This window comes from Eulemur rufifrons, chromosome 14, assembly GCF_041146395.1.
Source record: "Eulemur rufifrons isolate Redbay chromosome 14, OSU_ERuf_1, whole genome shotgun sequence".
Classification (NCBI taxonomy): Eukaryota; Metazoa; Chordata; class Mammalia; order Primates; family Lemuridae; genus Eulemur; species Eulemur rufifrons.
The window spans coordinates 35,665,362-35,690,605 of NC_090996.1; the positions used below are offsets into that span (position 1 = coordinate 35,665,362).

The following is a 25,244-nucleotide window of genomic DNA, read 5'->3' on the forward strand; positions in this document are numbered from 1 at the left end:
ACGGTACAGACGTGAAACCGCTAAGGAAACGCAGGAAACGCAGCAGGGCCGCTTCACCCCAGACGCTGGCCCGGAGCACAGCCCCACAGCCCCCCATGGCCTCCACCCCCCCCCACGACCCCCTTACGGCCCCCCACGGCCCCCACCCCGACACACGTCCGGTGCTCACACGCAGCGGGACCTGCTGGGTGCTGGGGTGCCCCAGGTGTGCAGTCTCAGGAGTGGGGACGACCCAGCCCCCAGCAGGAACCCTCTCCCGAGGGGCTCAGACCCTCCTGCGGTGCCCCCTATCCCCGGGCGTCTCCCAAAAGTCTCTCCTTGGCCTCCCCTCCTTGTCATGGTGAAAGAAGGGGCAGCATCCAGAACCTTCTTTTGGGGGTGCAGAGCAGTGGCCCCCACACGCAGGAAGCCCTGGTGCTTCTTGCTTGGTGTGTGGTAGGTGCCTGCCCACCCTGGAGTGTCCCCACCCTCCCCTTGAACCCTTGGGGACACGTGGGCCTTCTGTCTTGGCCCTGGCCTCCCACATCCCACAGGGCTTACTCCCTCGGGGGCGCTGCGGTCTGGGCTGGGAGAGCGAGAACCATTGTCCCCAGGCCGGGGCCCCTCCGGTCACCTGAGCTCCTGGGGCCTGGCCGGCTCAGTGGCGCCTCCCCCTTTCAGCCGGTCGCTGCTGGCAGTGGGATCCCGCAGATCAAGTGCTTCCTCAACGGGGTGAAGGTCCCCCACGTGGTGCGACTCAAGGTGAGGTGCAAGGTGACCCCTGGCTGGGCACGAGGCTGGTGTCTGCTGGCTCCGAGCAGCTCTCTTGTCCCTCGCTCCCTCCGAGCACCCAGGCTGCCTTGCAGGTGGTGACAGGGAGTGGGTGGGCCGACAGCTTGTGTAAAGGGTAACCTTTTCTCAAAAACGGTGAAACTTCTCTTTGTACATATTAAATAGTGCAGAAGTGGTGCGTAGGTTATCATCATAGCTATGCAACGTTGTCACTAAGGACCAGGTGGACATTAGCATTTCCAAACAGAAATAATTACGTTAGAATGGTAGACTTGTGATTCTTCTCCCGTTTTCAAAACATTTCCTGACACTCATTCTGCGTGACGTCATGAGTGACATCCCGACGCTGTAGGGGCCGTGTCTGTCGGTTCTGTCCGTGTCTCTCACTGTGTCCCTGTCCACGGAGGGGCCGGCGTGGTGGCGCTGAGGGAGTGGGGAGCTCTGGCCTCACGGCAGCAGAACCCACTCACCTGGGGCCCCTGGGAACAGCGCTGGCTCGGTGCCGCCGCGGCTGGCCGGACCCGGTGTCTCCACGCCGCCCTTCCTGAGCCGGCCGTGTGGTTGGAAGCCCTCTTCCCCGGGGGCCCCGGCAGGGGAAGCGTTTGTAAATCTTGAGGGCTCTCACGAAGTCAGCCTCCATTTACCCTCGAGTGCTGTGAGCGCCCGCAGGCTCTGGCCGGGCCAGTGGTGTCCCCTGCCTCCCTTCACGGCTTGTGGCCTCGGGGGATGTGTGGCGAGAACAAAGGGGCGGACAGCGAGCACCCCCAAGGCGGGTCGTGAACCCCTCTATGTGGAGTGTTTTGTGGGCTGGCGAGAGCCCCTCCGTGTCCCCACGGTGCTTGGCCCGAGGGGCAGGGTGGTCCACAGCCCAGCGTTGCTTCAGAAAGGAAGGAAAGGCCACCCTGCCCTGCTGAGTGTCCCCTGGAGCATGTGCGGAGGAGGGGGCTGGGCTGGTGCTCAGTGTCGTGTGGCCCCGGCCCCTTCCCCTGAGACTCCTATGTCTCCGGGGTGCTCTGTGCCATCAGTCACTGTGCGTGCGGTTTTGTCGTTCGGGTCCCGTTAATCAGAGACGCGATGTGTTTGCCTGTTTCAGACGTTGGTGATCAAAGTGTCCGGCGTGATTCTGTCTGTGGTGGGAGGACTGGCCGTGGGAAAGGTAACAGTGCGTGTGACGCCGTCCCGGCCCCCATCTGAGCCCCTGAACCCTGCGAGGGACGCCGGGGCCTGTGTGTCGTCCCTGAGTGTCGGCTGTGTTCTGTCTTCCAGGAAGGGCCGATGATCCACTCGGGGTCGGTGATCGCCGCCGGGATTTCCCAGGGGAGGTCCACGTCGCTGAAGCGAGATTTCAAGGTGAGCCCCCCTCCCCCGCGCAAGTGCGCCGTGGATGCCGTGGCCATGGGAGCCCTGTCCCCGTCCCCAGCCCCCTCCGAGAGAGCCCGGCCTGTTCCTGGACAGGGTGGGCGAGGTCCCTTTGCCTCAGCCCCACGTGGCCCCTCCCTGGCCGGCCCCCACGGATCCCCCGGTGCGTGGGCGTGCGTTTACTGTGCAGGGACTCTGGCCCTGAGCCACTTCTCCAAGGAATAAATAACCTGAAAGCAGGTCGGAGACAACGTGTTTCGCATTAGACATGTGTATTTTATGAGATGTGCTTTCGAACAATTTTGTCATGTTTTCCAAATAAATCACCAGCATTTTGATAAGGATTACACTGAATTAACATGAAATTAGACAGTTAACACCTCACGTTATAGAGTCTTTTTTCAAAATCAAGAACAAGTTTAGGTTTTTCATTGATTGTTTTGTTTAGGTCTCAGTGGAGTTTGGAGTTTTTCACTGTATCTCTTAGGTGTGTTGTGAACCCGGATTCCTGTTGGGGGGGCCTTTCCGTTATTTTCCCCCAGCTGCTGGCAGCGGGGCAGCCACGCGGCCTGTGTTCTGTCGCTGTGTCGAGCGCTGTGCTCCGCGCAGCCGACAGCCCAGGACTTGGTCGCTGGGGAAGCCCCGCCCCCCTCCGCGCTGTCTGGGCGCCCGTGACCGACCTCCCTTTCAGAGGCGCATTGCAGAACCTGCCCACGGCTCTGTCCCTGTTTCAGATCTTCGAGTACTTCCGCAGAGACACGGAGAAGCGGGACTTTGTCTCTGCAGGCGCTGCGGCCGGGGTGTCGGCTGCGTTTGGAGCCCCAGTGGGTGAGGATGGGCTGGCCCCGCCTGTCTGTGGCTTCTCCCAGTGGGTTGGGAATCCAGCTCTCCCCGCGTGCTGGGAGCAATCGCCTTGGTGTTCCAGACTGAGTGCCCAGTGAGGGCGGGCCAGGCCGGAGTCACTGGCCAGGGCGTGTGGAAGGGGTGTCGGTCGGTGTGCCTGGGCCTGGCCCTCGGCGCTCCCGGGAGGCCCGTCTTCCCACACCCCTCCTTTTCCCACCCCCGAGATTCCTCCTGACGTGGCCTTGGTTCCCTAGGGACGGGAGTGGGTGGGTGCCAGTGCCCTGTGTCCGCTGGCACTTGAGGTGCCGCCGCCTGCCTTTCAGGTGGGGTCCTGTTCAGCCTGGAGGAAGGCGCCTCCTTCTGGAACCAGTTCCTGACGTGGAGGATCGTAAGTGCCTGGCTGGGGCGGGCACCTTGCCCTCAGCCACACTGCGGCGTCCTCACCCGAGGGCCCTGCAGGCTGTTAGGCTGCGTCCCTGCCCGAGGTGGTGGTGCGCCTGCTGCCCAGCGCCCCTCAGTCCTGGCGTCTCTGCCACCCTGATGGGTCCAGGCTGTGGGGCGGGGCGGCCAGGACCCAGACCCTGCCCGCTGCCCTCCTGTCCTCCACTGGCTCCCCCTCGAGGGCTGTGGTCCCCGCCCTGCCTGGTGCACGGTGGCCCAGCCTCTTCCCTGCCGCCTCGGGCTGGTCTGCGGATTCCCAGCCCCCCGGCTGTAGCCGTGGCCTCCAAGTGCGGCTCTGATGGTGCCGGCATCTCCCCGGCAGTTCTTCGCCTCCATGATCTCCACCTTCACCCTGAACTTCGTGCTGAGCATCTACCACGGGAACATGTGGGACCTGTCCAGCCCCGGCCTCATCAACTTCGGAAGGTTTGACTCGGAGGTAACCCGCCGCGTCTGCCGCCCGCCCCTCTGCTGCCGGGACTGTTGCCTTGAGGCCCAGATTTGAGAGTTGGTCTTTGGGAAACTCCAAAGCTCTCAGCCGTGGAACTGTGAGCCCCAAGCGCTCTCAGGTGCTCTGGGAAAGCAGGTGTTGAGCCGCCCCTGCAGTCAGGATGTCCTGTGAGGCTGCAGGGCCCGGGGCCGTCACGCAGGCTGTGGCACGGGGGCGTCCTGGGTGTGTGTGCAGCAGCGGCTCGTGGGGGCGGGTGGGCTCGGGGGCTCCTTTCTGTGGAGTCCCAGGACGAGCTCTGCGGGACGGTTGTGCTGCGCGTGGAAGCCTGGGAGTCGAGGGTGTTCCTCGTGCTGGGGACCATCCCCCCCGCCGGGTGCCTGGAGCCTGGGTGGGAAGCGTGGACGCCTCCCACGGCCCTCTGAGAGCCTCCCGCCAGCCAGACGGGCAGGGGTCGGCCAGCTCCTGGTGCCTGGAGTCCCTCCCTCCCTCGGGACCTCTGCGGCCCCATGTGGAAGTGCCGGGAGGTTCCGTGCGTAGGGGCAGATGTCATGCCCAGCCCTTGGGCCTGCGCGGGGAGGAGGTGTGGTCACTTCCTTAGCAGCCTCAGCCTCCTCCTCTCTCTGCACAGAAAATGGCCTACACGATCCACGAGATCCCCGTCTTCATCGCCATGGGCGTGGTGGGTAAGGGCGCTCAGCCTCGGGATGGTGGTGACGTGGCTCGCACAGGACTGCTCCTTCTGGGTTCTTCCGTGGGCAGCACGCTCACCCGGGAGGGAACCGTGGGTGGGGGCAGGGAAGGGAGGCAGAACAGGCCCCAGCAGGAGTTAGTACTGGCAGAAAACCTCGTTCCCTGGGAGGAGGGCAAAGCCTTCCAGGAAAAGCCGCCCTCCCGGCAGGGCGTGGGAGGCAGCAGGAGCGTCGTGACAGGACCGCCCCTCCCCGCTCTGCCTCCTGGGGGCCTCGCGGCAGGGGCCCCCCCTGCCCTGCCCGTGCGGCAGGGGCCCCCCCTGCCCTGCCCGTGTAGCTGACACGGGACTTTCTCCTGGGTGCAGGTGGTGTTCTCGGGGCTGTGTTCAACGCCTTGAATTACTGGCTGACGATGTTCCGAATCAGGTGAGAAGGAAACTTCGGCTTTGTGTGCTGTGCTGGCAGGTGTGGCCACGTGGGGCTTTTGCAAAGGATGTGGTGGTGTGGGTTTTGCACCCCTGGCCGGAGCTGGCAGGCCGCACGTGTACACGTCCTTCCCTGATGGCTTGTACCCGCTGACCTGCTCAGAGGAGTGTGTCCAGGGCCTGGGGGAGGGGCCGGACAAGCCTGATGGAGAGAGCAGGAGGGCCCTGGGGGTCACAGGCAGCAAGCAAGGCCCCTTGTGGGTCCAGGACAGGCCGGGTACATGTCCAGCCTTCGCCTGGGGCTGCCCATGGCACTCTGTGCCCTTTTGTATCAGGAGAGCAGCAGTTGTTCTGGAACCTTCAGGGAGGGTCCTGGGGTTGTGGGAGCTCTTCTGCCATCTTGTTCCTGCGCCAGTTCCAGCTGCTGTCGGGCGCAGCCAGGTGCTGGGGGGGCCGTTTCCCAGGAGGCGTTGCCGCTGGGAGACCCTTGTTACCACGAGGAGAAAGATAACCCAGAAGCGCGGGCGCCTGGGCAGTTGGTACCGTGTCACCCTCCTGCTCAGCGTCCTCCGATGGCCGTCTGCCCGGTCGCAGGCTCAGGTTGGCCTGAGCTGCCAAGGGTACTGCCCCCACCGTCCCCACACAGGGTCCCCCCTGACTCTTGGCTCCAGGTACATCCACCGGCCCTGCCTGCAGGTGATCGAGGCCATGCTGGTGGCCGCCGTCACGGCCACTGTCGCCTTCGTCCTCATTTACTCGTCTCGGGACTGCCAACCCCTGCAGGGGAACTCCATGTCCTACCCGCTCCAGGTAGGCGGCCCGGGGACCCCAGGTGGGTGGGGCTGTGCAGGCCCCGCCCTCCAGCTGTGCTCACCCCAGGCCTGCTCGAAGCGGCGGCGGCTGTGTAGCGCAGCCAAGTTCCAGAAGCGAGCGGGCTGGTGCGCCTTAGGGTTTGTTAGCGCTGTCCACCCGGGTCCCAGAGCAGGCCGGCCGTCTGCCGGGGCCTGGGCGGTGCTGTCAGGGCTGAAGTCTCACCCCAGTCCTCTTCCCGGAACGGGGACCTGACTAGAGAACTGGGGCCGCAGGTGCGCCCAGGAGGGACGCAACCCTGCGCGTGGCGGTTCCCGGCAGCGCGGTCGACAGCAGCCCAGAGCGGACGCTGTCCGCGGTGACTGCTCTGCCGTGTAGCAGAAGGGAGCTCTGACACGCGTGCAGCACGGGCAGGCCTTGAACACGGTGCTCGGTGAGAGAAGCCCGGCATGCAAGGCCACGCCGTGTGTGATGCCCTTGACCCGAGGCGTCAGAGCAGGGAGATGCTCAGTGGTCGCCGGGCTGGGGAAGCAGGCGCGTGCAGACGGACAGGTGTGGACCACGCGGCCGGTGCGGGGCTGTGCCCGGCCGGCCATGGGGAGCCCCTGCTTTGCTCTGGTCCTGCGCTCCGTGGGGGCCCCAGCCCGGCTCCCCAGGGGCGTGCTCATGGTGCACTCTTGGCCCCCTGGCCCCAGGGATGGGCTGGACACCCCAGCGGGGCTGCAGCCCTTGCCGCGCCTGGGCCTGTGTTCTCCCCTCTGGGGCAGCCCCCCGACCTGACCCCATCCAGCTGGAGCTGGATGCCGGCTGGGCCGGAGCAGGCTGTCGCCGACGGCGACGCCAGGTCTGTCTGCAGCCTGCCGCCCACCCGCTCCTGACCTGTTCTCTCTCCCGGCCTCACAGCTCTTCTGTGCCGACGGCGAGTACAACTCCATGGCCGCCGCCTTCTTCAACACCCCAGAGAAGAGTGTGGTGCGGCTTTTCCATGACCCGCCAGGTGCGCTCGTCGGCACTGTCGGCCCGGGGTGTGGGTGACGCCTGCTGGCTGAGGGTGCCCTGTAGGCAGGGGTCATCCCTAGTGGGGGAGCCGGGGGCGCTCGGGGGCAGCGCTGGCCCACTGGGTTCCTGTCATGCCTAGGGTGGGGCCTGGCCGGGCTCCAGCAGGGCCGTCACCAGGGCTGGCTCCGCCCCCTGTCCCAGGGTGAGTTTCCTTGTGGGAGCTGCGTGCTCAGGTCACGCTGAGGCCGAGAACCCGGCCACACGTTGCCAGTGGAAGCGTGGACCCTGCCTGTAGCAGGTGCTGTCCGCCCGCCGTCCCGTCCCCCGCGCCCAGCGCTGTCCGCCCGCCGTCCCGTCCCCCGCGCCCAGCGCTGTCCGCCCGCCGTCCTGTCCCCCGCGCCCAGCGCTGTCCGCCTGCCGTCCTGTCCCCCGTGCCCAGCGCGGCGCCCGCCCTCGGCGCTCCAGGCCCACAGTGGAGCCAGCGCACACTTTGGCCCCTTCTCCCACACACCTGCCTTTCCACCTACTGTGCGCGTTAGATTTTCTGGCATGTGACTGGGGGACACTTGGCGTGGTTTCTAGTTGTTCCTGTCACAAAGTCACCGGGAGCTCCCTGTTCTCTGGTCTGTGCATCTCTGAGCAGTTGGTTCCTGAGGTTAAACAGAAACTGCTTTAAATGTGGGTGAGGCCAGGCCCCCAGACCCTCTGCGTGGGGCCCTGGTGTGGGGCTCGTGGTTCCAGCATCTGGGCGACGTGTCCCCTGCCTTGGGCGGTTGCCTGGTGTGGAGTGAGGGCCGACGGCCTTCCGAGCACAGCCCCTCTCGTTGGCCTTGAGGTCACCGTCCTGCTGGCTCCCCCGGCTGGCCTTGGCTCCCCCGTGCCCTGCCCGCCCAACCCAGCCAGCGGACACAGCCTCCACGCTCCCGCCACCGCGGACCTCAGTGCCTTGCCCAGGAAGTGCTTCCCCGGGACTGGGGCTGGATTAGCTGGAGCCACGGCAGCTGGGGGTGGCGCCCTCCTGCCAGCCCCTCCTCCTTTCCCGGGTGTGGCACTTCCTGAGCCCTGGCAGGACTCTTCCCAGCTGCCCGCCTGCCCCCCGGAGGACATTTTCCTTGGTCCACTGACCGGGTTGGGCCGTGGGGACCCACCTGTGCTCAGGTGCATGGGAAAGTTCTGTGTGTTTTCTACTTGTTGGCTGGCTGAGGTACAGTTAGGCCAGTCGGGCAGAGCTGGAGCCAGGTTGCTGCCTGCAGGGGTGGGTGTGCCCCTGCACTAGGAAGGGACCTCCAGGCTGGGCGCGGCACCCTCTCCCCGGGCCAGGCTGCCCCCCGTGGCGTCCCCCGTGGGCTCTGGACATGCTGCTGCTGTGGGCCGGGGGCCTGGCCTGCCCACCGGCCCGGCCCGGGTCCTGCGCGGCCTCCTCACCCACGGCTCCCCGCTGAGCCGTGCGGTGGGGGGGGGGCACCCTCCTTTCCCTGGGGAGATGGCTGGGGCTCCTGGCGCAGGTTGTTGGGCTCCCAGGGCATGACCGCTAGGCGTGAGTCACCTGGGAGACCGCGTCAGCCCCCGCCCTTGCCCCCAGGCTCCTACAACCCGCTGACCCTCGGCCTATTCACCTTGGTCTACTTCTTCCTGGCCTGCTGGACCTACGGGCTCACGGTGTCCGCCGGGGTCTTCATCCCCTCGCTGCTCATCGGGGCCGCCTGGGGCCGGCTCTTCGGCATCTCCCTGTCCTACCTCACGGGGGCGGCGGTGAGTGGGTGTGGGGGTCCCGGCGGGGGGCTCCCGTGGTCGTGCTGGCCTGTGGGTGGGGGCAGCGGGGGCTGTTTGTGCCTGTGTCTTCCTTTCTCACTCCGGCCCCTCAGTAAGATGGGAAGCCTGCAGCCAGGCCACGGCGAGACGTCTCTGTGCCCCCTGCTGCCCAGGCCCTGCCCTGCCCGGTTCCTTCTTGACATGGAGCTAAAGTTCATTCCGTCAGATCCACCGCTTTGAGGGGAACAGCTCAGTGGTGGTTGTCTCATTTACAATGTTGTGTAACCATCACTGCCGAGTTCCAGAACATTCTGTCACCCCAAAGGAAAGCCCCAGGCCCTTGAGCGCCTACCCCCCATTTTCCCCAACTGCAGCCCCACAGTCTCCAGCCTCTGTCCCGTGTCTGTGGCGTCACACACGTGTGGCCTTGCGTGTGGGTTCTCCATGCTGTGTCCCAGGCTTACCTGTGTCGCTCTTCGGGATTTCTGTCCCTGGTGCACCGACTGGCTTTCCGGGTGGCACAGCCCTGGTTTAGGCCCCATCCTCTCCCTCGCTGCCGTGTGCAGGCGATGCCGGGCCGCTGAGCATGCGTGTCGGCCGCAGGACCGGCCTCTGCGTGTGGCGTCTGGCCCAGGCACGGCCTCCGCGGTGCGTCGCGGTGGTTTGGCCTGGCGGCTGCCGGGCGCCTAACGCCTCCTGTGTGTCGCCCGCAGATCTGGGCGGACCCCGGCAAGTACGCCCTGATGGGAGCTGCCGCCCAGCTGGGTGAGTCCCGCTGCGCCTGGCGCCCCTGCGGGGGGCAGAGCTGCGGCCGCGCTCGGGGCTCCCCCTCCTGCATGTCAACAAGGCGGCAGGCGGGCCGTCCCCCCACAGGGCTGGGGGGCAGCAGCCAGGGCTGGGCAGTGCCGCCCTTGTGGGGCGGGTCCAGAGGGACAGTTGGGTGGGCCGGGGCCCTGAGCCAGCCGTGGGCCGTGGCCGCCCTGCAGGTGGGATCGTGCGGATGACCCTGAGCCTCACGGTCATCATGATGGAGGCCACCAGCAATGTGACCTACGGCTTCCCCATCATGCTGGTGCTCATGACCGCTAAGATCGTGGGCGACGTCTTCATCGAGGTGTGCGGGGCCCCTCCCACCCCCAGCCCCTCTCACGGAGGCCCTCCACCCCCCTGAGCCCCCAGCCCCTCGTGCCCCTGTTCCCTCCACCCCGCGGCCTCCGAGCTGCGCTCCCTGGGGTTGTGGGGCTGCGGCCGCGGAGGAACGTCACGCGCCTCCCCCCAGGGCCTGTACGACATGCACATCCAGCTGCAGAGCGTGCCCTTCCTGCACTGGGAGGCCCCGGTCACCTCGCACTCGCTCACAGCCAGGTACGGGCCAGGCTGCCTCCACCTCCTCCCACCCCCACCCCCGGGCCTCGTCCCCACCAGGAGCCCCCCGCAGGTGGGGTGTGTGGCGGGTTATGCCGGGGATGCTTGGGGGTGGCTGGGGGGATGCCTGGGTGGGAGACGCGGCCCCAGGCCTGAGCCTGCTGTGCGGGGTTGGGGGGCTCCTGGCCCATCTCAGGGTTTCCCGCCAGTACATGGCGGGTGCCCAGGCTGTTGGTGGCTGCGAGGTGGCATCTCCTTGCCGGCTGCTCCGCAGGGAGGTGATGAGCACACCAGTGACCTGCTTGAGGCGGAGGGAGAAGGTGGGCGTCATCGTGGACGTGCTCAGCGACACGACGTCCAATCACAACGGCTTCCCCGTGGTGGAGCACGCGGATGACACCCAGGTACCCAGGGCACCTCCCTGGCAGACCCGGCTCCTCGGGGTCTGGCGTCTGGCGGGTGAGGCGCGGTGGTTCACGGGACGGAGGCGCAGTGCCGCTGGGTGTTGAGTGAGATCCCGTTACCTGCCAGGGCGCGGAATTCCCGTCGCTGTGGGGAACCCCAGGCTGCGGAAACGCCAACCGCCTGGGCGAGGCTGGTGCCTCGGGGCCAGTGGCCTTGGCCTTCGCTAGGAGGCCCCGGCAGGATGTGCGGCCCTCGCCCAGGCCCCGTCCTGCAGGGGAGCTGACCTGGGTGCTGGGTGGTTTGGGGCACGCAGGGCTGTGCCTCCCCCCGGCAAAGCCACCGTCGCCCTGCTCTGTGCGGCTGGGCCTCGCTGCTCCGCCTCTGGTCCCTGGGGACTGAGGGACCTCACACGTGGAACGCCGAGGCCAGGCTGGGGCTCACAGGTGGCTGTTAAACAGAGACCGTGCCCAGGCGGCGTCTGGCCAGAGCGGGTCGGAGCCGCAGTCCTGGCTGCCGACAGTCCCTGCTGGTGTCGCGGCCTGACCTCCATCCCTTGCAGCCCGCCCGGCTCCAGGGCCTGATCCTGCGCTCCCAGCTCATCGTCCTCCTGAAGCACAAGGTACGCCAGGCCCGGCGTCGGCACCCCTGGCCTGCACGCAGGGAGCCTCTGGGGCCTGCACAGGCGCCTGACGCGGCCGCTGCCCGCAGGTGTTTGTGGAGCGCTCCAATATGGGCCTCGTGCAGCGGCGGCTGCGGCTGAAGGACTTCCGCGACGCCTACCCGCGCTTCCCCCCGATCCAGTCCATCCACGTGTCCCAGGACGAGCGCGAGTGCACCATGGACCTCTCCGAGTTCATGAACCCCTCGCCCTACACGGTGCCCCAGGTACCCGCGGTGCTCAGGCGCTGGGGGGCAGCAACAGCCGGGCAGGAGCTCCATGCTGAGTGGAGTGACAGGTGGCGAGACTCCTCTGGAGCCTCCCGGGGGCAGCCTTGGGTGGCAGGGTCGCGGGGCTGCGGCTCTCTGAGGCGAGGCCCTGTCACCAGAATGTGCACTGTGGCGCCGGGGCTCAGGCAGGAGGTGGAGCCAGGAGGAAGCTGCTGTCCCAGCAGGACTCGGGGTCTGCCTCCGGGGAGGCGGGGCGCCCCCAGGCCTTGGGCTTCAGGAGCGCTGGGCAGTGGCATGGATGGGGGGGGCCCAGACAGGCAGGGCCGGACGCGTCTTGACGTCCTGGCGGCGTGTGGGTGCCGGGCGGGGCGCAGGGGAGCTCAAGGCTGTGCCGACCCTGCAGGAGGCGTCTCTCCCTCGCGTGTTCAAGCTGTTCCGGGCCCTGGGCCTGCGGCACCTGGTGGTGGTGGACAACCGCAATCAGGTGAGCGGCGGCCGGTGGTCTGCGTCTTGTCAAGGCAGCCTGGGGCAAGGGGTGCCCCCGTCCCAGGTGGGCACTTGCTCTCGGCTCCCTGTGAGGGACGCTAAGGCACCGGCCCAGCCTGGCCCCACACCCCTGACCCTGTGCCTGGGCCCCTGCTGTGCCACCCACCCGGCCCCTGACCTGGCTTTGCTCCGCAGGTGGTCGGGCTGGTGACCAGGAAGGACCTCGCCAGGTACCGCCTGGGCAAGGGCGGCTTGGAGGAGCTGTCGCTGGCCCAGACGTGAGGCCCGGCCCCGCCCTCAGCGGGCAGCGGCTCCCCCGGCCCCTCCAGCCTCCCGGGGTCCCTGGGTCTCTGCCGAAGCCGCGCTCCCCAAGCAGCGGCAGGAGCAAGCGTCCCCCAGGCCTGGGGCCGGGCCGGCTGGCGCAGGAACGCGGCCCCGGTGGAGGGCGGCTGGCCACGTCCCAGTGCGTCCCCTGCGCCTTGGCCCTGGACTTGGCTGTCTCTTTCTGGGGCCTGAACTTCAGGGATCAAGTGCGTGTGCCACGCCCCCTGGCTGCCGGCTGGCGTGTGTCTGGCTGGCGCGCGGCGGGCGCTGTCTGCACGCAGGGGCTCTGCCACGTGGAGCCGGCCTGGCCCTCAGCTGCGGGCGTGGCCTCATGCATCCCCAGCGGGAGCTGACCGCCTCGGGCTCCCGGGCTTAAGTGACAGCCCCAGCTGCACGGGAAGCTCCAGGGACAGGGTGGTCCCGGAGAGTGGCCTTGGGTGGGCTCCCCGGGGGAGCCCCAGGTGCACCCTGGTCTGCACTCCGACGCGGTGACCACGGGCCTGGGGTCCCCAGAGCTGAGAAGAAACACTGAGGGCCCGAACCCCCGAATCCAGCCATGCCTTTGTCACCCTGAGCCCTCAGACCTGGGGGTCCCCACACCTGTGGCCACCGGCTGGGAAGGTGGATCTTCCCTCTGCACAGGGGAGCCCGGCGTTGGCCGCAGCTTCCCCCTCCTGCCTGTGCCAGTGACAGCGCAGGTGGCTGGGAAGGGCTGGTGAGCGCCGGAGCCCTGCGGCCCTCGGAGCCTCCTCCCCGCCGTCAGGGCTGGGCCTGGTGTCCCTTGGTCCCCAGGGCTCCGCCCACAGGACGCTGCACAGAGGTGGTTTGTGTCCCTGGCGGGTGTCTGTTGGGACAGCACCAGTCCCAGGTGTCCTACCCGCCGGCGCCCCTTCCTCGTTCCCACCCAGCCTGGACCGCGGTCCTGCAGCCCGGGACTTTCGGGGGCCCTGGGGATCGGGGTGTGAGTGGGGTGGTGAGACAGGCGTCCGGGGACCAGGCCATCCTATGAATGGCAGTGGCCCCCAGGGCCCCAGGGGAGGGAGGTCTGGGGCATGGCCCTGTGGGGACAGCCCTCGCCCGGAGCACTGACCTCCACGTCCTGTCCTCGTCCCCTTCCCTGGGGGCTGAAGAGCCTGGTTTCCACCTTCCTGGCTCTCGGCCCCTTCTCCTGTCCCCACACCTGGGCACTGGCGGGAAGGCGTCATCGCAGGGACCCCTGGGCCCACCCGGCAGGGTCGGAAGCATCGAAGTGGGCGGAAGTGAGACGCCCCCAGCAGGCCTCAAAGACATGACACCAAAAACGCATGTGCAATGTTCCTCCACAACTGTTTTATAGATTTCATGTTGAAATAATATTTTGGATATATTAGGTTAAATAAAGTGACCTGTTACAGCTGACTTTGCCTGTCCCTTTATTGTCTGCTGTGGTGCTGGAAAGGCTGATGTCACGCGTGGCTGCTGTGGGCCGTGAGCTCTGTGCCTGGGTCTCTGCTCCCCGGTGGGCGCAGGGCTGGTCTGTCCTGGGCTCGGCCCGCTGCCCGGCCACTCTGCTGGCGTCCCTCCCCTCGGGCCTGGGCCAGCCCCCTCTCCCCCACCACTGACAGACGCTCCTCTGTGCCCCCCCCCCGGGAATGGCGCCCCCTTGGATCCTTCCAGAAGCAGGCAGTTGGAGAGGCCTTGCGGGAACGGGAGGTTGAGGGCTCAGGTTCCACTGGCAGTTGGGCCATGAAATCATGAGGTTCTGGGGAGGAAAGGAAGGTTCCAGAATAGCCCAGCCGCACCTGCCTCTCAGGGACCCTCTGGGAAGGAGGCAAGATGTGAGGGCAGAGCTCGCCCCCCAGCCCCCGATCCTGCGTCCAGCCCCCGCCCCCCCCCGCCTCCTTCCAGCCAGCCCCCCCTGCCTTGGGCTGCAGTGGGCTCTGGACAACCAGCAGGGCCGGGGCTGCTGGTGAAGCTATGTCAGGTGAGCTGCTGCCGGGGCCCCAGCTGGAGAAACAAGGTCCAGGAAGGGCCCGGCCACCAGTGGGCCCCACGGACGGCTCTGCTTCCCGGCCCCTGGGGGCTTCCTCTGGAGCTGGCCAGGTGGGGCAATGTCCTGTCTCTGCCGCCCCAAGCTGGGTGTCCTCAGGCAGATCCCTGGCCACCTCTGAGCCGAGCCTCTGTCTGGCCCCAGCTGTGTGAGCTCAGGGTGGGGTCCTGCAGCGATTTGGGTCCTTGTCGTCTGCCGTGCGCTGCAGCAGGAGCCAGCGTCCCCCAGGGGTGAGCTCCCAACGACCTTCTTGCAGAGCCAGCGGACAGCGGCCCCTCCTCAGGGGCATCGCCCCCCTCCCGGCTGAGCACTGTCACCTCGGAGGACCTGGGGCTCCTGACGGGAAGCCTGGCCAGCCCTGAGCCCTTGAGTCTCGAGATGTCAGAGAGGGATGCGTCCGGCCACCTGGCGTCCACCGCCTCTGTCCCTGAGCAGGACAGTGCCAAGCGCTGGAAGCAGCTGGAGCAGTGGTGAGTCTGCGGGCTCGGGGACGGGAGGACCCACCCTCGAGGACACAGCCTGACCCGGTCCTGCCCCTGCCCTGGCCAGTGTGTCCTCGCTGCAGGCGGAGGTGGCCTGCCTGCGGGGGCAGGAGGAGCGCCGCGAGCACGCCACGCTGGGCCTGCTGCGGGAGCTGCTGCGGGTGCGGGCCCTCGTGCGGGTGCAGGACTCAGAGCTGCAGCGGCTGCAGCAGGAGGTGCAGCAGGAGGTGCAGCAGGCGGCTCCCGCCGCTGAGAAGGAGGCGCCAGAGGTTGACGGCCCCCCACAGCTCGAGCTCTCGCACTTGCCCACTTGCCGGGGGCTGGGGGCAGCTGTCACCCCGAGCCCAGCCCTGCCCCTGCTGCCCAGGCCCTGAGCCCAGGTCCCCTAGCGGGGGAGTCCCCTGTGCCCGGGCTCTCGCGACACGTGTCTGAGCTGGGAGGACTCGGGGCAGGTGGCAGCCCCGGGCCTGTGCCAGCCCACGCCCTCCTCCTCCTCGCAGCCCCTTGGCCCCCAGAGCCAGAACCAGATGCAGGCCCTGGACCAAAGGTACCTCCGCATACGCTAGCGCACACAGCCTTGGCGGGAGGGGAAGGGATTGGGCTTCCGGAAACCAGTGGCCAGCGCCGGAGCCCCTTCCCCGGTGGGTTGTCTTGCTCAGTGAGCAACACGCGTGTGTGGGCCCTGCAGAGAGGCCTGGGGCTGACAGCGCCTCGGCAGCCCGTGGGGGGGACACAGGCGGAGGCCGGCGGCAGGGGCCCCCATCCCCCAAAGACTGCCCCGCGAGCTCTGGGCCTGTCGGAAGTGGCCCCTGTGTGCCAGGCTGGTGGAGGTGCGGGAAGCCTTGACCCAGGTCAGGAGGAGGCAGACGCTGCAGGACTCCGAGCGGAAGGACGCCGAGCAGGAGATGGCCCTCAGGTGGGCCCTGGGGACGGCTCTGGGCCGTCATCTGGCGGTCACTGGCCCGGCCGAGGCACTGCCAGCAGGACGTCCCCTGCCCTCGCTGAGCTGCTGGCTGCCAGGACCCCCGGGGGGAAGGAGGCCCCAGCCTGGCCCTGCCCCTTCCCGTCCTCCAGCCCCTCCGTGTGCCCGGGCAGGGCCGTGCGCTTCCCGCTCGGCCAGCCGGGAGGTCATCCCCGGCCCCAGAAGGATCAAGGTCCAGGGGCCCCCCCGGCCTCCGGTGGCTCCCCAGCCAGGCCCTGTGACCCACAGCCGATGTCCCCAGGCTGGCCAAGCTGAGCGACTTACTGAGGCAGGAGGAGCAGGGCCGGGAGGCGGCCTGCAGCGCCCTGCAGAGGGGCCAGGAGGACGCCAGCCAGCGGGTGGGCTGCGAGGTGGCCAGGATGCAGGTACGGCCTGGAGGCCCGCAGGAGTCCCCGACTCTCACAGCCCCTGCCCTCCCTCCCGCCAGCTCTGTTTTCGTTCTGTCCATGTGGTCGGCCCTGGCAGGACCCCAAGTCCTGTGCTGTCCCATGCAGTGGCTGCTGTGTCTGGAGTTAGACACAGTTCAGACAATCTAAGGCAGCTCCTCAGTCGCTCACCCCACATTGCACGTGCTCAGTAGCCACGTGTGGCAGGCGGGGGCCGACGTAGGCATCCTTCGTGGCAGAAGCTTGTGGAATGGCCCGGCCCCGTGCACGCTGCCGCCCACACAGCCAGCGCCCAGATGGAGAAATCGAACGTCGGAGCCCCAAAGCCCCTCCACGGCCATTTTCAGTGGAGGTCACCTTCCCGGGGCGCAAGTTCCTGGGACCAGGGTCCTGCTCACAGGGCTGGAGCGGCTTCCCCTCCGCTATGGCCTTAGAAGGGGCCTCTGCTCTGGGGTAGGGAGGGGACCAGGCAGCCACATGTCCCTGCAGCCCAGGTCTTGAGCTCTGCAAACAGGCCAGGGGCTGCAGCCGGCTCCGGGGCGGGGGAGGGGGGCCGGGAGTGCACCCCAGCGGCTGCCGGCACCGCCCCACTGCCCAGGGCCGGCCCCTCCCTGCCCGTGGGAAGTCAGCGCAGCGGCTCCGAGGAGAAGGTGGGAGGTGCTGGGCCACGAGTGGGGGAAGCTGCCCCCCTCCCCTGGTGGTGCCAGCCCTGTCCCTGAGCACGGGGGCATCTGAGCACTCTCTAGGACCGGGGTCGGCAAACTGAGGCCCACTGCCTGTTTTTGTACATAAAGTTTTATCGGCACAGCCATGAACAAACAGCGTTTGTATCTTGTCCGTGGCTACTTTGGGGGCTGTGACTGCAGCGTCACGAGGCCACGGCGGAGACCCTGCGAGCCTGGAGCGTTTGCTCTCTGGCTCTTTACGGAAAGAGACCTGCTCCAGGCACTTCCAGGGGGGCCCACAGGGGCTCAGCAGATAGAGCTTGGGGGGGTTTCTGCGCCTCACCTGCACCCCAGACCCCAGACCCGGACCCCAGAGCAGCAGGAAAGCGGCTGTCCGGGAGGAGACAGGGCCCCGAGGGCTCTGCCTGGCTCCCCCGGCCCCCGACGTCCAGCAGAGGCTGCACAGGGACGATGTGAACCCTCCCCAGGCCCAGGTGACCACGCTCGGCGAGGAGATGAGCCTTCGCTTCCTGAAGAGGGAGGCCAAGCTGTGCGGCTTCCTGCAGAAGAGCTTCCTGGCCCTGGAGAAGGTGGGCGCCCCGGCCCGCCCCGCCCCACCCCTGCCCGGACGCCGACTCTCAGTGGTCTCTCCCCGCAGAGGATGAAGGCGGCGGAGAGCTCGCGGCTGCGGCTGGAGGGCCGCCTGCGGGAGGAGCTGGAGGGCCGCTGGGGGGCGCTGCGGGAGCTGATGGAGGAGCGGCTGCAGGCCCAGTGCGGGCCGCGCAAGGTGGGGCGCGGCGGGTTGGCGGGCGGGGCCGGGGCAGGGCGCACGGGTCCCAGAGCTGCCTCTGCCCGCCCGAGGCAGGAGGACAGCCACCTCCTGGAGCAGTGCCGGGGCCTGGACGCGGCTGTGGTCCAGCTGACCAAGTTCGTGCGGCAGAACCAGGCATCGCTGAACCGCGTCCTGCTGGCCGAGCAGAAGGCCCTGTGGGTGTCCCCCAGGCTGTGCTGGGGCCTCGGGGGCTGTCAGGCCAGGGGGACCCTCACACCCCACTCAGGAGCCGGCCACGCTGGCCCTGCCTCCCCGGCAGCCCCAAGCAGAGCACTAGGCCCAGTGAGACCTTCCCCGTGGGGGCTCCCGTCCCTTCTCCAGCCTGTCCCGCACTGGGGGGCTCGGCTGTGGCAGCGGGGACGGAGCCCTGTCTTGGTGGCCCCATGACAGCAACCCCCCCCCCCAGCGTGGGGTCTCCCAGAAGGTTCCAGAGCCAGCAGGCGGGATCCCCTCCCTGGCCCAGTGCTGAGGGGCAGTTTTGATGGCACCCCCCCCAGGGAGGCCAAGGGGCGCCTGGAGGAGGGCCAGGCGGAAGAGCTGGCCTCGCAGGTGCAGCAGGGCCTGGAGGCGACGCGGGCCCTGCAGGACACGCACGGCCAGCTGGCTGCGGTGAGGGGTGCGCGGGCTGGGCCCCCCGCAGGGTCGCCCAGGCACACGGGACGGGCCCTGAGCCGGGTTCCCTGCCCCACCCCTGTCCCCGCAGCTCCGAGAGAAGAGCCAGGCCCTGGAGGCGTCGGTGGCCCAGCTGGCTGCACAGCTGAGGGACCTGAGTGACCAGTTCCTGACCCTGAGCTGCAGGCTGGACCTGCAGGGGCAGGTGCTGGGCCTGCGGCTGTCGGAGGTGAGCCGGGCCTCGGGGAGGGAGGGCGCGGCGGGCAGACGGCTGCCCCCAGGGAGGAGCCCTGGCCAGGCCCTGGGCCTCCCTCCCCTCCCACTGGCGGTCCGCAGGGCCCAGGGGACCCGTGCCCCAAGGACGTCCCCTGCTGCAGCCTCAGCCCAGCACTGAGGCCGGGTGGAGCCCCTGCCCTGGGCCCCAGAGCCTCTAGGGGCCGAGGGGGGCTCTTTGCGGCAAGCGCAGGCGAGCGCCGCATTCTTGTTTCCTTTGTGAACAGCTTTATTGAGATGGAGTTCACAGCCCGCAGCTCCCCCTCCGCAGTGTGGGGCCGTGTTCCCAGGTGTTCCCAGGTGTTTGTTCCCAGGTGTTCTCAGGTGTTCCCGGGGTGGCACAGCCCCTGCCGCAGTCAGTTTTAGGGCGTCGCCATCACCCCATTAGCCACGCCCACACCCACACCCACGCCCCGGGAGCAGCGGTCTCCACGGATTTGCGGTTCCGGCATTTTATACACGTGGAGTCGCCGCGTGTGGCCGCTGTGCCTGCCGTCGTCGCTGAGTGTCACGCTGGCAGGTCCCCGCAGAGTGGCCCGCGTCAGCCGAGCCCTGTCCCGCTGTGTGGCTGGACCACGTGGGGTCTGTCCCTCATCCGCTCGTGGGCGTGAGGCTTGTTTCCATGTCTTGTCTGTTGTGAACACTGCCGTGGACACGGGGTCCACCCTTTGGTTTCGGGGCTCGATGCCCCGGCCTGCCCTGTGGCCCCCGGCGGCCCTTGACCTCGGCCTCCCTCCCCTCTACGGCCGTGGCCAGGCCATCTGCGCTGTCCCCTGCCCGCTGACCCTGCGTGGGCTGCAGGAGCTGTTCCCAGGACGCGGCTCTGCTCAGCCTGGCGGCCCCACCTGGGAGGGCCCTGCGGCTGCCTTGGCCCTTCCGAACGTGCCTGTCCAGTCTGTGCACAGACGTGCTCAGCGTCAGCGGTGGACGTGAGGCTGCCTGTGCTCCCGGAGCCCAACTCCTGGGGCCTCCCTGTGCTCTGGCTCCAGCAGGCCCTGCCCACCTGCCCACGCGTCCTCCTGCCCACCTGTCCACCTGCCCACACGTCCACCTGCCGACCTGCCCACCCGCCCACGCATCACCTGCCCACCTGCCCACCTGTCCACGCGTCCACCTGCCCACCTGTCCACCTGCCCACGCGTCCACCTGCCCACCTGTCCACACGTCCACCTGCCGACGTGCCCACCTGTCCACGCGTCCTCCTGCCCACCTGCCCACCTGCCTACCTGTCCACGCGTCCTCCTGCCCACCTGCCCACCTGCCCACCTGTCCACGCGTCCTCCTGCCCACCTGCCCACATGTCCACCTGCCCACGCGTCCACCTGCCCACGCGTCCACCTGCCCACCTGTCCACGCGTCCTCCCTCTCTGGGCTCCGGCCCTCACTGGGTGTCTGTATCCCAGGCAAAGACCGAATGGGAAGGTGCGGAGAGGAAGTCCCTGGAGGAGCTGGCCAGGTGGCAGAAGGAGGTGGCTGTGCACCTGCAGGGGCTGTGGGAGAAGGTGGACGGCCTCCCCCGGCAGGTGGGTGAGGGCCGGAGCCACAGGCGACGCCCGCGTAGGCACAGCCAGCCTGGAGGGATTTAGACCTCAGGCGGGACGTGAATCTAAATTCTTCCCCCTGTGGCTGCCCTTGGCCAAACTGGTCCTGGCCGGGTGTGGGGCTCCCCGAGCTGGCCATGCTGGGGGCCGCTCCCCTGCTGCCCCCCACTCTGGGCTCCGTGTTTCAGATAGAAGGCGTCTCAGACAAATGCGTCCTGCACAAGAGTGACTCAGACATCAGGATCTCTGCCGAAGGCAGGGCGAGGTGAGGCCCGGCCCCTCCGCCCTGGGAGGGGCAGGAGCTCTGCAGACAGTCATGGGCTGGGCTGGTCCCACAGGCCTGGGTGCCATGGCAACCGCATCCCCTCCCCCGCCTGGGCCTGGCCGAGCACCGGCCCCCCACCCTCGTGCAGCCTGCATGGCTCCTCGAGCCCCCCATCACCTGCTGGGGACCCCAACCACCCCCACTGGAGGGGCCGCAAGGCTGAGCACCCCTCGAGCTCCCTCGGGCCTGCAGCAGCCGGAGCAGCCGCCCGTGTGCCTGGGGGCTGCCCCAGCCGCACCACAGCCCCCTGCCTCGGTGCCGCAGACAGTCCGAGGTGGGGGCCCTGCGGCAGGAGCTGGCCGCCCTGCTGTCGGCCGTGCAGCTGCTCAAGGACGACAACCCTGGGCGGAAGATCGCTGAGATGCAGGGCAGGATGGCCACGGTAGCACCCGGGAGCCAGATGGGGGCAGCCCAAGCCAAGGGACCCCAGAGGACCCCCTGCCCCCAGGGGAGGGTGGATCTGGGACCCCAGCCCAGGGGCATCTTCCAGCCAAGGGCAAGACCCTCGAAACCAGCTCCCTGGGCGGCCCCGGCACCCTGGGCCTCTGGAAGTTCCAAGTGGGGACACCGGTGTGCGGCCCCCAGCGCTGGGCACCGGCAGCCACCATGGCAGGGGCAGCCCTGGGCCGTGGCCGGGACCCCCGCAGGGCCACGCAGGGCCCTCCTCACCTCGCTGGGCTCGGCCCAGGACCCACGGAGGGGATGAGGGCTGTGGCAGGAGGCGGCTCGTGCCCAGGCTCCGAGCAGTCAGTGACTTGGGGGTGGGGGCCCTTGGGGACAGCTGGACACCAGCAGACTGGCCAGGTCTGTGACCCCAAATGGGGGCTGTGTTTAGTTTCAGAACCAAATAATAAAACTGGAAAACAGCATCCAGGCCAACAGGGCCATCCAGAACCTCCAGTTTAACACGGAGACCAAGCTGGTGAGGGGCCCGGGCGGCCCTGGGCAGGGGGGCCTGACCCACCGCCCGCCCCACGGCCCGCCTCTGTCTGCGCCTGGCGCGGAGCCGCGTCTCCCTGCAGATAAGGGAGATAAGCCCCCGCATGCGCCGCCTCCACCTCCGCCCAGGCCGTCCCGGCTCGGCTCCGGCCCCGGGTGACGGCGCCCTGTGTCCTGTGTCCGCAGCGCACGCAGGAGATGGCAGCCCTGCGGGAGAGCGCCCGCCTGTGGGGCGAGGAGGGGCCCTGGGCACGGGCGCTGGGCAGCCGCAAGGCGCGCACGTCCCCGGGGAGGCAGCGGTTCTTCATCAAGGACGTGGCCCCCGGCAAGGTCCCCGTGAACCGCTGGGGCCTGTACCAGGCCGTGAGGTGGGACGGAGCCCACACAGCCCCCGCCAGCCCTCCGGGTGGGCGTCAGGGTGGAGGCCCGGGGGTGGGGGGCGGGATGTGACGGTTGGGCAGGGGTCGGGGCCCTGAGCCATGTCCCTGGCAGGTGGCTGCAGTGGAAGGTGACGCTCCTGAGCCTGGTGGCCCAGCGGAGGCCAGGAGGGGTCCCGCAGCCGCCCCACAGCGGAGCCTGCGTGGCACCTCTCGTATTTGCCCCTCCCCCAGAAATAAACGTGCCTTGACCCTGTCGCACGGGTCCCTGATGCCTGCGGCGACGTCCTCCGGGGGCCCACGGGGCTGGCCAGGGCTTCAGAGGCCCCCGGCAGTGGGAGTGGCTGAGACCCGAGGGGCTCAGTCCGAGACCCCCAGGGCTCTCCCTGTCCTGCCCCAGCCCGGTGGCCGACCCGTCTGGGGTCCCCAGACCCTGCTCGCCAGCCCTTCACACCCTCAGACCTAGCGGGGAGCAGACAGCCTGTGTCTGTTCCCATGGCGGGGGGGGGGGGGCCCCCTTCCCGCCTCTGGCTCTGCCCTCGGCTGCCCTGGCCACTGACCTGGGCTCTCAGGCCTGGCGGAGCTCGGGCTGTCCTGGGGGGCGCAGCTCATGTGGAGCCCCCTCAGCCTATGACCCCAGAGTAGCCGCAGCCTCTGCCCGGGTACCCCCTGCCTTGGGCAGAGCTCTGAGGGCCTCTGTGCCCCTTGGGGGGCCCTGCTGGGGCCGAGGGCCAGGGGCACCCCCTACTCCTGCCCCTTCCCAGCTCGGAGGCCCCTGGCCACGGCGGCTCTAGGCCTCAGGGCCAGCCCGGCCCGGCCCTCGGCTGCCTGTGCCCGCCTTGTCCTGCTGGGGCCCCCTGGATGCAGCAGCCCGGGAGGCTGTCCCGGGAGGGGCCTGCCATAGGGAGGAGGCCCTGCCGCCCCCAGCCCGCTCACTAGGCCTCAGCCAGCTGGGCCCCCTCCAGGGCCTGTGCCCCTCCACCGGGCAGCTCAGGGCAGGCCTCCGCTGACCAGCTGGCCAGCAGGTCGCTGAAGTCGGGCATGCCAGGGTGGAGCAGGCCCAGGGGGCTGGGGGCCGGCTCCTTCCAGAAGGACGGGGGCAGCTTGCGCTGGGTCATGGGGGTGATGTGGCCGTACTTCCGCTCCAGCCTCATTCTGCGGCCCCCCGGCGCCCTGGGCCCCGCGCACCGCCGCAGACCGTAGTCGAAGAGCTCAGCCAGGGGTCCCAGAGGCTGCGCCCCGTCCCTGCCGAGGCCCAGCCTATGCGCCTGGCCCCCAGGGCCCCCGGGTGAGCAGACCCCGGGCTCAGGGCCCTCCTCCTCCTCCCGGGACCTGCCCTGGGCCAGGCGCACCAGGTCGGCGTAGTAGAGCTCCCGGGCAGAGCTGCTGGCCGGGCGGCCGTCGGCGTAGATGTCGCAGGCGTCTGGGTCCTGCCCCTTGTCCTTGCGGCCGAAGTACCGCTGGATGTCACTGCTGATGAGCTCGGAGAACCGCAGCAGCTGGAGCGGCGTCTCGGGGCGGCCGGGACCCTGAGGGGCTGCTTCCGGGGTGGGCTCGGCCCAGCCTGAGCACTGGGGGGCCGGGCTGCAGCCCCCTGGTCCTTCACCCTGCAGCTCTTCCTCCTCCTCCTCCTCCTCCTCCTCCTCCTCTTCGTCCTCCTCCTCCTCCTCTTCCTCCTCCGAAGTCTCTGGGGGCTCCACGTCTGGAGGCAGGAAGGAGCGGTGGGGCGGCAGGGGCAGCCGGAAGTCACACAGGGGCCGGATCACACCAGCGGCCATCTCCTCGCTGTCCCCTGCTTCTGAGGCCTCGGAGGCGGCAGGTGCTGTCTGTGGGGGGAGCCGGGGTGGGCAGGTTGTCTGTCCGGCCTGGCCATGCACGCGGACCCCACACCTGTGTGGCCTCCCCTGGAGCCCCCGCCCTCCCGGGGGATGGGCCAGTGCAGGCCGTGCTCTGTGAGGGCGCTGAGCTCCGCAGGGCTGAGGTGTGGAGAGAGACGGGGGCACCCGGGCACCAGGGGGGTGGCTGCCGAGGGGGAGGCCTGCAACAGTGCAGGCCATGGGCGAGGGGGCCCCAGGGTGGTAGCCGGTCACTGGCTGGGAGCAGTGGGTCCTGTCTCATGGGGCAGCCGGGTGCAGGGAGGGAGTGGGAGGTGGGATGGTGCCACCAGGAGCCCCAGGGGCTGCGGCTGCCCCAGAGCAGAGGAGCAGCGCAGGGCACCTGCCCAGGCCGGGGCTGCGGCGGGCAGAACCGGAGAGCTTTATGGCTCTAGACCAAGGGATGAGTCTGCCTCACTGGGGCCCCTGGGACGCTTGGGGGGCCGTGAGGGTCCTGCCTGCCCGGGCTGAGGCTGAGCTGGGCTGTCCCAGCGAGTCCCGCCGGCAGTCACAGCGCCAGGCCTTACCCCGCTGCCCTCGGCAGGGAGCGGCCCCAACCTAGACACCTCCCGCTAACGGTGCGGTGGCCAAGTCAGCGCATCCCTGGAGGGGCCACAGGGGCCACCGTGACTGTCCAGGACACCCCAGGGAGGCGCCTGGGGCTGGGGCGTAGTGTGGCGGGGGTGGGGGTCCCGGGAGGTGACCTGCGGGGGCAGGAGTGGCTCTCACCTGGAGCAGTGGCCAAGCAGGGGCTGGTTCTGAGGCCCGAGCCCCACCATGGACAAGTGCCACCTGGCTGCTACACACCGCGGGGCCAGGTGGGTGCCCTGGGGCCAGGAAGTCTGAGCCTCTCCCAGGGGACCCACAGCAGGAGAGGAGAAGCAGGGGAAGGAGGCTGAGGGGAGGGGGAGAGTGCGGGGCACGTTCCTCAGGTCAGCTGACCTGGGCGCCCTCCCCTCTGTCTCCCGGCAGGGGGATGAGCTGCCGGGGGGCTCCCTCCTGCCACCGGCCTGGCCACGCTGGGGTCCTGATGGCACCCACACTGCGGGCCCCGCCCAGGGCGGCGTGGGGGGCTTTGGCACTGGAAAGCCCGGCCGCGGGCGCCTCCCCCCTGCTGCCGGCCCCCACCCAGCCCTGCCCGGGGACTCTCCCAAGGCCAGTCCCCGCAGGGCACCTGGGCAGAAGGGCTCACAGGCCCCGCAGCCCCCGCCCACCCCCGGCCCGGCTCCTACCTGGCCGAGGCCTGCAGCTCTCGCCGGGCAGGCCCACCTCCACCTGGGCGCAAGCATTTATAGTCCAGCCCTGTAGCCGCTGGGGCTGGCAAATATTTGGTGACGGCATTGTCATCGCAGACTGGGCAAATAGAGCCCGTTTGCTTTAGCGCCCGGCAACCAGGGCCCCAAGGGGGGGGCGCCCGCAGACCGGCCTCACCTGCAGTGGCCTGCCCGGGGACCGTGGAGTGTTTGCCGCCCGCCCAGCTGGCTGCACCTCGGGCCCCGGGACCCTTATCTCTGCTGCTGATGGGGCCTGGACCAAGCCTTGTCAAATAGGCGGAAAATTAAATTTCATGCTATTTTGAGTTCTGGAGTAGCCTCTCTAGAGGGCATCCTGCTCTGCAGCAATTGGCGGACGGCGCTCCCGGCTGGATGCAGAGGGAGGGAGAGCAGCCCCGTGCTCCCCGCCAGGGCCCAGGGTGGGCGTGTGCAGGGAGGCCCCCTGAGCCCCTGCCCAGCCCCCTCAGGTCACACGGTCCTCCTGGGCCGCTCTCACTCATTTCAGCCGGCCCAGAAGTGGCCGTGGTGAGGACCCCGCAGGGCTGCCACCTCCCCGACCCAGGGCTCAGATGTGTTTGCGATAATCGCCTGGACCCTCTGCTGCGTCCAGGCCTGGCCAAGACAGCACCTCCCTTCCTTCCTCTG

The 25,244-nt window shown here is 68.8% G+C and overlaps 3 protein-coding genes across 4 annotated transcripts in view; 2 read left to right on the top strand and 1 right to left on the bottom strand.

The window, feature by feature from the left end:
- CLCN7 (chloride voltage-gated channel 7) overlaps positions 1-13,396 on the top strand; it is a 26,649-nt gene extending 13,253 nt beyond the window's left edge. For both annotated transcript variants that reach the window (XM_069487121.1, XM_069487122.1), the window contains 19 exons: positions 661-741; positions 1,865-1,927; positions 2,038-2,121; positions 2,865-2,958; positions 3,297-3,361; positions 3,737-3,853; positions 4,494-4,548; positions 4,920-4,980; positions 5,651-5,789; positions 6,693-6,786; positions 8,371-8,540; positions 9,254-9,305; positions 9,527-9,654; positions 9,820-9,905; positions 10,180-10,309; positions 10,870-10,929; positions 11,019-11,195; positions 11,602-11,682; positions 11,880-13,396. In XM_069487121.1, the coding sequence (XP_069343222.1) occupies positions 661-741; positions 1,865-1,927; positions 2,038-2,121; positions 2,865-2,958; positions 3,297-3,361; positions 3,737-3,853; positions 4,494-4,548; positions 4,920-4,980; positions 5,651-5,789; positions 6,693-6,786; positions 8,371-8,540; positions 9,254-9,305; positions 9,527-9,654; positions 9,820-9,905; positions 10,180-10,309; positions 10,870-10,929; positions 11,019-11,195; positions 11,602-11,682; positions 11,880-11,966 (1,824 nt within the window). In that variant the 3' untranslated portion in view covers positions 11,967-13,396. The remainder of the gene's footprint in view (positions 1-660; positions 742-1,864; positions 1,928-2,037; positions 2,122-2,864; positions 2,959-3,296; positions 3,362-3,736; positions 3,854-4,493; positions 4,549-4,919; positions 4,981-5,650; positions 5,790-6,692; positions 6,787-8,370; positions 8,541-9,253; positions 9,306-9,526; positions 9,655-9,819; positions 9,906-10,179; positions 10,310-10,869; positions 10,930-11,018; positions 11,196-11,601; positions 11,683-11,879) is intronic.
- Positions 13,397-13,964: 568 nt separating this feature from the next.
- On the top strand, positions 13,965-21,702 carry CCDC154 (coiled-coil domain containing 154). Its single transcript, XM_069485717.1, has 18 exons — positions 13,965-14,090; positions 14,182-14,185; positions 14,273-14,507; positions 14,587-14,788; positions 15,020-15,066; positions 15,340-15,435; positions 15,743-15,866; positions 17,041-17,142; positions 17,211-17,339; positions 17,421-17,539; positions 17,882-17,993; positions 18,088-18,225; positions 19,673-19,792; positions 19,999-20,075; positions 20,400-20,517; positions 20,971-21,057; positions 21,261-21,442; positions 21,567-21,702. Exons 1-18 carry the CDS (start codon positions 13,965-13,967, stop codon positions 21,700-21,702), a joined length of 2,154 nt encoding a protein of 717 aa, XP_069341818.1.
- A 684-nt stretch (positions 21,703-22,386) lies between these two features.
- Positions 22,387-23,229, bottom strand: PERCC1 (proline and glutamate rich with coiled coil 1). The gene has a single exon (XM_069486542.1). It carries the CDS (start codon positions 23,227-23,229, stop codon positions 22,387-22,389), a length of 843 nt encoding a protein of 280 aa, XP_069342643.1.
- Between the last annotated feature and the right edge of the window lie 2,015 nt (positions 23,230-25,244).

Coding starts and splice junctions, on each gene's coding strand:
- PERCC1 (XM_069486542.1), bottom strand. CDS start 23,229: ATGGCCGCTGGTGTGATCCGGCCCCTGTGTGACTTCCGGCTGCCCCTG.
- CCDC154 (XM_069485717.1), top strand. CDS start 13,965: ATGTCAGGTGAGCTGCTGCCGGGGCCCCAGCTGGAGAAACAAGGTCCA. Junction 15,436..15,742: donor GAGCAGGAGATGGCCCTCAG/GTGGGCCCTGGG, acceptor CGATGTCCCCAG/GCTGGCCAAGCTGAGCGACT. Junction 18,226..19,672: donor TGGGCCTGCGGCTGTCGGAG/GTGAGCCGGGCC, acceptor TCTGTATCCCAG/GCAAAGACCGAATGGGAAGG.